The 13369-nt window shown below is 45.8% G+C and overlaps 1 protein-coding gene across 2 annotated transcripts in view; it reads left to right on the top strand.

Annotated features, from left to right (window-relative positions):
• MOB3B (MOB kinase activator 3B) overlaps positions 1–13111 on the top strand; it is a 101029-nt gene extending 87918 nt beyond the window's left edge. For both annotated transcript variants that reach the window (XM_033173503.1, XM_033173502.1), the window contains exon 4: positions 12697–13111. Coding sequence is in view for 1 of the 2 variants with exons in the window: in XM_033173502.1 (XP_033029393.1) it covers positions 12697–12726 (30 nt within the window). In the remaining variant the exon portion in view is untranslated. The remainder of the gene's footprint in view (positions 1–12696) is intronic.
• The last annotated feature ends 258 nt before the right edge of the window (positions 13112–13369 follow it).

Here is a 13369-nt window from a genome sequence, read left to right as displayed (position 1 = left end):
AAATGCTTTTGGAGGATTCCCCCCCCCTAAAGATAGTTTTCTAGTTAGGTTACATTATAGTTATTCATCAGGAAATAAGGATTTGTTTTAAGTTTTTCAAGTGTGCTAAAACTAAGGGTTTCTTTTTTTAAAACCAAAACACCACACGTTTAACCACATCAGTTAACAAACATGGATACGTATGCTACAATGTTATTTTTTTGTTAAATAAATTGTTATTAAGTCAATGGTTATTTTTCTCCTTCCAATAAAGTACAGCAGAAAAAGTTGTCCAAATATAAACAGTTAACATATTAAACCTCACAATCATTTCGTAATTATCCGTCTTAAGTATTTCTAATAGTATAACCAAATCGGTAATTTTTGATATAACCGTAAAAACTACCTTGAAAATTTATTATTCCAAAAATAAAACCTTCCTCTGGTTGTAAATATTAAGATGATACCAGCAAGAATGAGTCTTTCTGTAACAATAATAATAATAATAATAATAATAATAATAGATTTAAATCAAGTCTTACTGACTAGCGATTTAAATCGATTTGATTTAAATCATATCCACCCTGGGACAAACAAAAGATCTGTTTTTGTTGGCTTTCCAGATTACCGTATTTTCCGGCATATAAGACGACCCCCTACTTTTCCAGTTAAAATATAGAGTTTGAGATATACTCCACCACAGATTCTCCACCCGGCGTATAAGACGACCCCTGACTTTTGAGAAGATTTTCCTGGATTAAAAAGTAGTCTTATACACCAGAATATACAGTATGTTATCCTGCAGATCTCCTGGGCCAATAGAGTCCTACCAGTTTTCTACCAGCCCTACCAGTTTGCTGTCAGTTTCCTTGGGTGTCTTTTGTTGTGTAGGGAAGTGATGGCACTGACCTGTGCCTCAGATGTAATTTCAGTTCCCCCTGGACTTGTAAGTCTTTCTAGAATTGGATTGATCACGCTGGGAGTATCAAGATCGATTTTACATTCAACCCAGAAGGGTCCTGTTTGTCTCTCCACCCCTCCAATCCATCTGTGTTAAGAAAGCTTGCTCATCATATTGCTTAAGTACGGCATGAATAATTCCCCCCCCCCCCAGTGAGCACCCAGCAGTTTGCTGGCTTTTAACCAAATCCAGCTAAAATTGCACAATCTACAAGTTGCAGTTGATTGCTTTGCTAAGTTTAATTAACGTAATGGCGTTGCATTTCGGGGGAGGAAGAAAAATCAATCCTAATAAAGAGCAAGGAGTGTTTCGAAAGCAGGTTCTGGTTTTTCGTTGCCAAAGCAAGATGCTACCAAGCAGTTAACTTTTTATATTTGATTAAGAATATAATGTAAACAGACGACTACCTCACCTGTTTGTTGAACCTTCTAGCTGTGTGGAAATCTACACGTGGTTGCAAAGGGCCTGAGAACGTAAACCTTGGTTTATGTACCCGACGGGTACTTTGAAACTTTTATCTCAAGGTTCAAGGGGCATTGGGGGGGGGAAGAGGTATATTCAAGTCTAAACACCCACCAGGCCTCATTCTGAGGCAAGCCATTTCATGAAAGAGGCACATTGTCGCTTAAGTGCTGCCCAGTGTTGGGAAGTCTCAAAATATTAGTATTTGCGTAGTACAAGCCAGTCTTTTAAGAACGATACTGTTCCAAGTGTGTCCCTCCATACCCGTGAAACTGACCCGGCAAGGTTAATCTTTTTTATGCAATGCTTAATATTGCTCAATTATTAACTTGTCGCTCACTCATTTAGTCCTGGTTTTTCCCTTTTGTTTCTAAGAGGCTCTCCCATCTCCTCCTAGAAAAGGACGGGAATGAGAGAGAGAGAGAGAGAGAGAGAGAATAAAATAAAGAGCATGATTGTTGCCTGTATGGATTTCCACTCTTGATTTGTAGTATTAATTTAGTGGGCAACCAGTGCAGTAATTTCCAGATGTTGTGTCATGCCTGATCATTGGCCATGCTGGCTGGAACTGATGGGATTTGGAATCCCATCAACATCTGGGGGACCCCACTTTGTGTGCTGGCCCCGGGGGTTTGTCCGTGAAGCGAGGTCCAAGTCCAGTCGTGGGTCTAGGGGTCCAAAGGAGGTCAGTCTGGCGGGGAGCGAGGCAGGGAGCAGGTCAAGGTCCAAGGCAGGTGCAGGCACGAGGTTGCGGGTCAAGCATACATTCGCAGCTAAGTTGCTCACGCAACTTGGGCTGGGGCTGGCTGGCTTTTATCTGGCCCTATGCTTAGGGCAGCCCCGATCCTCTGGAGACTTGCCTCTCCTCCTCCGGGCCTGGAGACGAGCACTCCTCCTGTAAGCACTTAGCTCTCTTCGCCTCTCTGTCCTGAGCCTCTGCAGCTCAGGAGAGGCTGGTGGGTTACTGGACCCAGGGGCTGCCTCAGCTTCCTCTGATGAGGCTGGGAGTGGAGCACCTGCAGGCAATGGGTCCTCCCTCCCATCAGGAGCCAGAGCAGACTCTGCTGATGCCTGCACCTGGGGAGCCAGCACAGGTGGGGATCCTTCAGGCCCTGGCTCAGCTGGTTCTGGAGGCGGGGACTCCTGTGCAGGCTGGGATCCCTCAGGTTCAGCATCTGAGTCTGACTCCCAGGCCATCACACTTTGGCTATTCCAGTTCTGATTGTTTTCTGTTGCAAGATCGCATAGGCAAGATTCTTAGAACGGGAGCAGATATTCTGTGGGGCAGTGCTGTAGAAAACAGAGCCCCCATGGTGAATTCTCCTCCTCACTTGACTATCATTACTATCCTGATTTTTTTCCTTAGGGGGAAACGGCCATGTATTATGATGTTATGAGTTTCTGTGCTCTCACCAGCACCATTTGACAGGATGTGAAGCAGAGAAACTCAACGTGATGTCAAGTCATGAGATAGGGAATCTGGGACGTTCCAGATATTGCAGGAGTCCGACTCCCATCAGCCCCTTCAAGCCTGGCCAGTGGGGTCAAGGGTGGTGGGGGAGCCGTGGTTCTGCCCTAAACATTTCTGAAGGAGGGAAGAGCTCCCCATGGGGACTCCGTTTTGGAAGCACTCCCAGAGCGGACGTGTGACGTCTGTTCTTTCCATGTCGAAGCTTAAGGGTGGTGCAGAAAGAGCCCACCTTGAGAAAGATCCCCCTGTAAGTTTGAAAGGACTGTTCGAGAAGCTTCCATAACTTGGAGGCTCTGCAGCCTGTCAGGAATGAGCCAGCTCTGAGTCATGAATTGCAGCCAACTGCAGAAAGCAGCAAGGAACAGAGAGACTTGGATGTTAGTCAGGCAGGGGAGAGCCGACAGCTGCAGAGTTTGGCTCCTCCTGACCTTGACGGGCTGGCTGATAAGACAGTAGCTGAGAGCAGGTGGAACACAGCCAAAGATCACAGAAAGCACAAATAGGCATGAATAGACTCAGCCTCTTAGACCAGGAAGAGGTTGGAGCTGATCCACTAAGTCCAAAAAGTCATCGAGTGGGAGAGCTGCTAGACAGGAAGCAAGCAAGAGCCATAAGAGCCGTAAATCAGTATCTTCTGTTGTGGCCGGAATCAGTCTCCAGAAGGTCATCTTGAGTAATGATGCCGGAGGCTTCGTCAGAGCCGTTCAGAGCTATCTGCTTGTTTTTGCAGTAAATCCTCCTTTTTAATTAACTACGCTTACTGTGTTATCAAGCTGGGAACCTGGACTCTTGACAAAGCCTAACGAAAAAGATATCAGGACACACAAATCATGTGCTCGCTCAATTAGCAATTGCTCCTTGCATCCTCCAGGTTGCCCCTCTCGGCTCTTACGGGCACAAGTTGCAGGGGCAAGAGGAAACATCAGTGAATGGGAATGCTTGAGGGTGCTGTGGCATCAGGGCTCCCAGGTACGGGGAGAGCCTAAAGCAGATGCGGCAGGGATCCATTCGGAGGGTGCATGAGAGTTCGCCCAGCGCGTGGGAGTAAGAGCAGCACGTGCACGAGGCTGTTGGGAATACCCCCAATCTCCACCTCCACCCCCAACGGAATGAATATATACTTCACATATATACTAAATTCAGGTAGTTGCATGCTAGTGCTTATTGAGCAATTACAAACTGGGGAAGGGGGGGGGAGGCAGGATTCACAAAGGAAAGCTTCCAGTGAACAGAAGTAAGTTTACTGAGCCCAATGAGTTTCAGAAATCTCCAGGCGTGCTCTGTGTGCCTTTGGCTTCCAACTGTGAATCCCAGAATCGTAGAGTTGGTAGGGACCCGTGGGGTCATCTAGTCCAACCCCCCGTGTGGCGTTTGCCCTTCCTGGGGTTATACATATAGGAGAAGGAGTAAGTAAGGGTTAAGTGCTGGCCCTAGGCGGTCCAATAAACAAGGGGGGAGGAGCTAGGGCAGCTGAAGGAGTCAGTTAGAGTTGAGAGGTTGTTGAAGAGCAGTTGATCGAGGGAGTTGGTTGGTGGGTGGTTGTTGATTGTAAGGTTGGTGGTGAGGTAGAGTGGTGAGCGTAGGCAGGGTTGTAAACCATTATCTTAAGTTGTTGAAGTTTTAATAAACACTTTATTATTTTGTTTAAAATTGCACCCTGCTGTGAAAGTTATTACCCAGGGAGGGGATCCTGGTTGGTGGCAGCGAAGCCGCGTGGTGGCCAGGGATCAATAGTCCGTCAAACGACCGGGGACCTGTGTGATCTTCCAACGTGAATCCCAGATCGTAGAGTTGGTAGGGACCCGTGGGGTCATCTAGTCCAACCCCCCGCAATGCAGGAATCTCAGCTAAAGCACCCAGGACAGGTGGCCACCCAACTTCAGCTCAGAAGAGAGTCCACAGTCTCCAAGCCGTGACTGTAATTCCCTCACCCCTTGTTTGAGTTGTTTTTTCTTTTTTCTAAAAAAAGAAAATTAAGTTCATTTCATTATTTTTAGCATGACTGGTGCATTTTTGCCTCCCGGCGTTAATTACGGGAATGTGATGATGATGAGGATGGCTTGATTGAGAGCTTTCTTTGAAAACTCTTTGAGGTTTTCTTACAGTCCGAGGGTATGTATATTCTGTTAAGTAATCTCCACATCAAAGATATTTCACATTTTGTTGCATGGGTGGGGGTGGGGAGACCTTGTGATTATGGGCGGAGCTCGCAGGTAAAGGGAGAGGTGGAAAATGCTGGCGGGGACATGGATCGATGGAGGAGAGCATCATCGTGCTGAGAGTCTTGCTGACCGGGTTCTACAAGGTTTTGGGGCAGTGCTGCGGTTGTAGCGCATGAGCTGCGCACAACTCGAGCCTCAGCTCAGCCAGATACTGATTCTATGTTTATAAATACAGGGTACCTCGGGTTACATACGCTTCAGGTTACATACTCCGCTAACCCAGAAATAACACTTCAGGTTAAGAACTTTGCTTCAGGATAAGGACAGAAATCGTGGTCTGGCAATGCAGCGGCAGTGGGAGGTCCCATTAGCTAAAGTGGTGCTTCAGGTTAAGAACAGTTTCAGGTTAAAAACGGACCTCCGGAACGAATTCTTAACCCGAGGTACCACTGTAGGAGTAATGGCCACATTTTATGCTGCCCACCTCCCTCAGTTGACGGGTGTGCTTGGAGGACTTGGGGGAAAGAAATATACGTTTTTACATCAACCTTGCAAATACCTCGAACACCTTACTGGCCAAACAAGCCTTTGTTTCTCTTCAAAAGAACACCACTTGGCGTCAAAACCTATCTGATATCCTGGTTAGATACACCCTACCGGAGTTTAATACACTCAAATTGTGGAGCCCGGACAAAGTTCGGGAATGGATCCTGGAGAGAGACGCCCTGTTAGACATCACAAAAATACAGAACCCAGGGTCCTCCCACTGGTTTCCCCGACTGAAATCAGTTAAAACCTGCGCCAATTACTTGGCGAATATCACCGATCCCACACTTCGGAGAGCTTTCACCATGGCCCGTTTTCAAACTATCCCTACAGCCTATCTGTCAGGCAGATATGCAAAAATCCCGGTAGAGCACCGTTTATGTCCTTGCCACATGAGAACCAAAGAGGACCTCACGCATTACTTGTTGTACTGTCCCATTTACTCGGCCTTCAGGGATGCGATCTTACAAACTATTCCCAAGTCATTACTCAATTCTGAGGACCAAGTAAAGTTTCTGCTGGTGGACGCTGACCCACGGATTACCCACGTGGTAGCGGTTTTCATGACGAGGGCTATGAAAACCAGGGTGGGGTTCCTGAATGAGGTAGTGAAGGCCCTCCCATCACTCTCCTAACCTGTTGAATCCTTTTTCCTGTATGGGGGGGGGGTGTTGGGTTTCATTTTTTGCCTCTTTGTTTTTTGTTTGGTCTGGATTTGTCCCCTTTGCTGCGACAGCGCGGCACAGGCTTTTAAAATCTTAAACCTATTTTAATAATTTTATTGTTTACTTTTTAACGGTGTTGTATGGTGTTTTGTGTAAAGGCATGGACCTCACAAACCTAATAAATGTTGTTGCTGTTGTATATCAAAAATAAAACATGCATGCAAATACAAAGTCCGCCGTGGCGTTGCCCAAGGAGAAATCTCCCAGCGTTCCCCCTAAATCTGTTTTGGAGCATACTTCGGGGTTGGTTTGTGGAGGGGATTCTACCGCAGCCGCACTAATTCAGTTGAATATTGCTGGAAGCATTTCTGCAGGTAATTGCAAAGAGCCACAGAGAGTGGCTGCTCGTGTTACTATCGGAGAGTCACTTTCAGTCCCAGAGCCAAATGTCGTTCTGGGCAACCGTCCAGATGTCATGTGCCTGAGGTGGGCAGAACCGTGAATGTGCATTTTACCTTTGTACAGTAGGCTACTTCCTATACACACGCACCCTCTATATATCAGGTGTGAGGAACGTTGGCTCTCCATATCTTGCTGAACTACAATTCCCATCAGCCCCAGAAGCATGGCCAGTGGCCCTGGGTTTTGGGAGTGATAGTTCAGCAACGTCTAGAGAGCCAAGGTTTTTCCACACCCAGTCTATATCGTCCTCCATCCAGGCAAACGAGCAGCATTTCCTTCAAGACTTTTGCGGGAATCTTCTCCATTAAATCTTCGTTGCCATGTTCGTAGATCTAAGGAGAGCTCGGTTCAGGTTGCAACAAGTATATAATTAAAAGGGGGAACATTTCGTATTTCTTGATGGCTAAATACCAAGGCAGCTGCTTATATCTGTGCACATTGAAAATCCGTGCGCAGGTTTGCTTTGCCTCATGTCCACGTTGCTTTCATAATTAATTGGATGTTTAAATAGGGGGCTGCAATTTTGCAGTGCTGGCGTTTGGGAATTATGTGAGTGTGTCGTGTTTGTTTTCCGCTTAGCAAATGGCTAAGTGTTGGTGCCTTTGTTGGTTGGCCTTTATGGGCACGGAATGATTTAAACGAGGAGGAAAATTCTGCTTCTGTTTTGAAATTGCAAACATTCACAAGCCCACAGAGTCTTTTCATTTGGGTCTGCGTAGGCTCACGGATTTGCTTAGACCGTTGAGTCATCTTGTTGTGCTGTAGTCTGCTTCCAATTCAGATGTTTCCAGCTGCAGAGCATCTGTTTCTCATGCAGAAGGCCCCACGTTCGACCCCTGGCATCTTCAGGTGGGGCTGGGAGAGAATCCCCCGATTCTCTGGGCATGCCTTCTAGGGAGATGAGACTGCTGTGTACCATGTGTGCCCCACAAATGCGAATTGCCGCTAAAATGTCAGGAGGGTACCGGCTTGCGGAAGCCTGAGCTGAGATAGGAAGCCAGATGCTCTGGAGGACTGGCTCGAGACCGACCCTTCGCACCTGAAGTGGTAGATTATGTTCCCCCATTTTATAGGCATAAAAACTACAGAGAAGGCACTCACGTGGTGAATGAGCTTTGCTGTCTAGGTCATTTTTGTAATCTTCTTTTAAAAAACAACAACTCAATCTCACACCATTACACTTGGTTCCTAGGAAATTGTAGCGCAGGCAGAAAATTCATCTCATTCTGCATAAATCAGCTCTCAGAAGCCATAAAGAGAGGAGTACTTTGGTATGGCCCTTTAGTGCGCTTGCAGCAAAGGGAGAGATGATAGCTAATTAATTAAATTTCTATACTTCCCTTTATCCCAAGATCACAGAGCGGCTTACAAGATAAAAACACAAAATGTCTTACTGTAGTAACAAACAAAAAAAATACTCCCCACCCTCCAGAGTTTAAAAGGCCATAGATTAATTACCGTATTTTCCGGCGTATAAGACGACCCCCAACTTTTCCAGTTAAATATAGAGTTTGAGATATACTCGACCGCAGATTCTCCACCTGACGTATAAGACGACCCCCGAGTTTTGAGAAGATTTTCCTGGATTAAAAAGTAGTCTTATGCACCAGAATATACAGTACTCAAACCTTTACAAACTCAAGGATTTAAGATGCCTACATCTTAGAAATATACCTGAGACAGTATGTGTTTAACCCAGATACAGAACCAGATAGGAATCTTACTTTGTGTGTGTTTATTTTCCCATTCGGAGCTGGGATAACCAGTTAGGAGGAGTACTTTGCTCATAAACATTTGAGCCTGGGACTGTCTGGGGACAGGATCTGGAGCTATTTTGCAGGGCAGTGTTCTCCAGATATTCTGCTATTTGTATTTCCAGTATATTTCAGAACAGAGAAGCTCACAGAGGGTCATCTTTTAATGACTGGGAGAGGAGGCCGGGAGTGGTCCAAAAGCTGTTCTGTGGACCAGATGTGTTTAATTTCAACATCCTCTTTCAGGATGCATCTGCATCTTTGAATCAAACAGGGAATTTGGAAAAAGTGGGCAAGTAACCACCTGTAATTCATCTCTCTTTGGAAGGCTGTGCTGTTAAAAATAGTCCCGCATCAAGTTTCATCTCCCAGCCTAAAGGCCACAGCAATAGGCTTGGCGCCACTTAGTGGCTAGCAGTCAAAATAACACAAACAGGAGCTGATGCTTGAATCTGTTTTGTCCATTTGAGAAGCACCAGAAAGCAGGGGAATAGTATCCACTAACTCGTCTATCACTGCAGAGGATTTCCACTTGTCCGCGGCCTCCTCTAACCCCCCACACCCACTAAATATGTTCTGGGTTTTTCCCCAACCTTCCAGAGCAGATATTGGGAGGACCGTGGGGTGCATGTATGGGGTGGAGGGAGTTCTGTTCCATAAGCAGAATTCCTTGCGCTGACATGATGTGTTAGCTGGAACTGCCCACAGGAGGGTTGGAAGGCTAATCGTTGTTCTGTTTGCCACGTGTTACTGTATTATTTGTATAGTTGTTGCTGGATCCATTTTTTAATTTTGATTCTTGTTGTAAGCTACCCTGGGAACTTGTTACATGGCGTTATCTAAATACAATAATAAACAGAAGTGATCTGCAAGTGGCTGTAGCAGCTGCTAGAACTCATAGCTACTACGTCATGTGAGGCTTCAGGCCAAAAAGAAGAAAGAGAGAGAAGAGAGAGAGAGAGAGAGAGAGAGAAAGAGAAAGAGAGAGAGAGAGAGAGAGAGAGAGAGAAGAGAAGAGAGAGAGAGAGAGAAGAGAGAAAGAAGAAAGAAAGAAAGAAAGAAAGAGAGAGAGAGAAAGAGAGAAAAGAAAGAAAGAAAGAAAGAAAGCAGAAGAGAGAGAGAGAGAGAGAAGAACGAAATAAAGAAAGAGAGAAGAAGAAAGAGAGAAGAAAGAAAGAAGAAGAACAGAAAGAAAGAAAGAAGAAAGAAAGAGAGAGAGAGAGAGAAAAAGAAAGAAGAAAGAAAGAAAGAAAGAAAGAAAGAAAGAAAGAAAGAAAAGAAGAAAAGAAGAAAGAAGAAAGAAAAGAAATGTTACTTGCCTGGGCCGGATCAGTCCCTCGGAGATCGTCCATGGGCCGGATCACAATTTTTGACATCTGCACTGGTTTAGCGCAGCGCTGTGAGCGGGCAACTCAGGTCGGGAGCGGCTCGGGGACCTGTCAAACGACCTCCACGGGCCGCTTCTGGACCATGGGCCTTAGGTTGCTGACCCCTGATCAGAAAGTATCGTTCGGCAAGTCTGTTGACAATTCCTCAAAAATCCCACGCTCGGTCACTTCTTCCTCTTTTAGCAACAATTCCAGTTTTTGCACAGTCTGCAAATATGAACTGTGGAACTCCCCATAGAGACTTCACTCTGGCTTTTGACTCTTGATATGTGTCTTTTGAGGACCAGCTTGATTTATTAGTTTTTCTCCCCACTGCATGGGGAAAGAATTCGGAGTCATATATTAATGCCACTGTCACCTGTAAGAAGAAGCTCAGTGACTTTACATGCGCCCATCAGTATTGTGGTGGTTACAAGACAAAATACATTGTTTTGATCCCCTGTTGTCCTAAGTCTTCAGACATCGTAAACCAGACCTGCACAACTTGTAGATCCACCAAGCTAAGCTCAAGCCCACTAGCCATGGCAGCAGGGAAGTACCTGTATTTGGTGACTGCTTTGTTTTTGAAGTCCTGTTCAAGCAGCAAATACAGGACGTTTATTGGGCTGCTGCTAGTCCAGAGATCAGTAGTAGGTAAAGGTAAAGGGACCCCTAACCATTAGGTCCAGTCGCGGACAACTCGGGGGTTGCGGCACCCATCTCGCTTTACTGGCCGAGGGAGCCGGCGTACAGCTTCCGGGTCACGTGGCCAGCATGACCAAGCCGTTCTGACAAACCAGAGCAGCGCACGGAAATGCCATTTACCTTCCCGCCGCAGCGGGTACCTATTATCTACCGCACTGGTGTGCTTTCGAACTGCTAAGTGGGCAGGAGCTGGGACCGAGCAAAGGGAGCTCACCCCGTCGCAGGGATTCGAACCGCCGACCTTCTGATCGGCAAGCCCTAGGCTCTGTGGTTTAACCCACAGCACCCCACCCGCATCCATCCAGATCAGTAGTAGAGGTCTATTATTCCCAGCATCTCCTGGAACACCTGGGAATGTCCTTTGCTACAGCTACAGGACTAACTGGTTGTAGACATTATTACTGAGTTAGATGGATGGCCCAGTGATCAAACTTGCTTTAGGGCAATTTCCCATGTCCCAGTGCCTTTGTTCTGCACAGCCCTAGCCTAGAATAAGCCCTCTAAGAAACGGTGCCGATTCAAAACGTCTCTTCCTTTCCAGCCTCAGCTGGGGAATTGCAGGTCACAACCAAGGCCCTAAAATTCACCCATTTAAGGTTAGATTAGAAGCTGACTTTTAATTTGAATTCAAATGGGGAGTGCAAACTGCAAAATTCAACTTTTCTGTGCCTGACTTGTACAATACATTTTTTTTAAATGGGGGGGGGGGCTGCTAGATATTTATTTATTACCTATGGTTTATCCTACTTCAGGTGTATCCCATTCCATTGGAGATTTGACTGCAGTTCCATCGGCTGCCACTCCCTGATGGAAAACTACTGTAACCTCCAGTGAGGGGTTACTGGCATATTAGAATCCATTGTATGATCTTGAAATGCTTTTTGCCTGATATCTGTGCAGCTAATTTCCCTGTTTTAAGGCGGGGTGCAGAGGATCAGGAAATTAAAGCAACCCATTAGAGCTGTCAGAATGATAAAAGGGTAGCACCCGAATTTGCTGGTTCCCGATGCTGCCCTTGAAGATGGCAGAGAGAGGAGACAAACAGAATAATGCTATGAAGCTGCTTTATACAGGTGGCGACTATTTTAGGCGTGTTCAATTGACACACAGGTCCTTTTTGACCCGGAAGAACGCAGAACGGGGGTGGGGCAGGGCATAATGGGGAGGGGCGCTTATATGCGCTCTGATGATGTGCCGGAAACAGAACCCCCGCCTGAAAATGACTGCCCCCCTGCTGGATCATTGGTCCATTTAGCTCAGCATGGGATTGGGGAACTTTTTTTGAGCCTATTGTGTTTTACCCCAGGCCTAATAATAGTAAATAATAATAATATAATAATAATAATAATAATAATAATAATAATAATAATAATAATAAAAAATAATACCCTGCCCATCTGGCCGGGTTTCCCCAGCCACTCTGGGCAGCTCCCAATCGAATATTAAAAACACAATACAGCATTAAACATTAAATTTTTCCCTAAACAGGGCTGCCTTCAGATGTCTTCTAAATGACAGATAGTTGTTTAGAATCCTAGAATCCTAGAGTTGGAAGAGACCACAAAGGCCATCCAGTCCAACCCCCTGCCAAGCAGGAAACACCATCAAAGCATTCCTGACAGATGACAGTTCATTTCCTTGCCATCTGATGGAAGGAAGTTCCACAGGGCAGGTGCCACCACCGAGAAGGCCCTCTGCCTGGTTGCCTGTCACCTCACTTCCCGCAGTGAGGGAACTGCCAGGAGGCCCTCGGAGCTGGACCTCAGTGTCCGGGTAGAACGATGGGGATGGAGATGTTCCTTCAGGTATACAGGACCGAGTCCGTTTAGGGCTTTAAAGGTCAGCACCAACACTTTGAACTGTTCTCGGAAACGGACTGGAAGCCAATGTAGATCTCTCAGGACTGAGACTCTCGTCTACTTGTTGACACAGTCTGGAAACACTTCTCCAGGGTTTCTGAGGGGAATATTTCCCAAGTCTACCTGGAGATGCTGAGAATTGAACATGGTGCCTTCTCATTGCACAGTATGTGCTCTGCTGCTTGGCTCCCCAGCAGTGTAGAGGTGCACAGAAAAACTGTTGCTGGTGTCTAAAACCTGCCCAGATTTGTGATATGTTAAAGGAGCGACTTGTGACTTTTAACTGCTTCCATTATTTTACAGAAAGAGATGACAGCCAGGATGTGTCATTGAAGAACCACTGTTGAGTGAAAGAAAAACGCAATTTCCTGCTAACTAAAGAAGACCTAGAGGACACACCAGCCCTTAGAGGGAAAACTTGCCTCCTTTAATCCTTAAAAAGCAGGAACCGTCAGGGACAGATTATTGCTTTCACAGACACCTTCCCACAGTTGTGTATGCTCTTAAACCCTAAAAATGCTGCTCAGTACCTCCTTGGAATGATGTGGATGACTTGGAAAGAAAGGACAAAAGGATTCTTTTTTCCGTATTCCCTGAATGAGTGAGGAGGAACTCATCAGACTACAATTCGATTCCGTCCACCTTCCTGCTCTTAAAGCTTTACTGCAAGTTTGGTCTCTCAGTGTACTTTCCAAACCGACTATTGTTAAACTGTGGTAACAAGTACATTGTTGTCAGGTACTGTACATGTTAAAGACCTCAGCAGAGTATCTGGCTGCCTCTTCCAAATCAGCTTAGAAAGTAATTCTCAGCCTGTTTTTTTGCCTAAAAGGGGAAAAAGAGATGATGTGCATTTTTAAAAAAAACAGAAACTGAGATTAATACCTTAGGCATCAATATTTGTTATCCAGAACTCAGGTAGGCAAGTGGCCAATTGCCTAGAGGAACAGACATACTGGTTTTTTCCACTTGAAAC

Source organism: Lacerta agilis, chromosome 16 (assembly GCF_009819535.1).
Source record: "Lacerta agilis isolate rLacAgi1 chromosome 16, rLacAgi1.pri, whole genome shotgun sequence".
NCBI lineage: Eukaryota > Metazoa > Chordata > Lepidosauria > Squamata > Lacertidae > Lacerta > Lacerta agilis.
The sequence above is the reverse complement of the archived record's forward strand: the minus strand, read 5'-3'. Positions and strand labels throughout refer to the sequence as shown.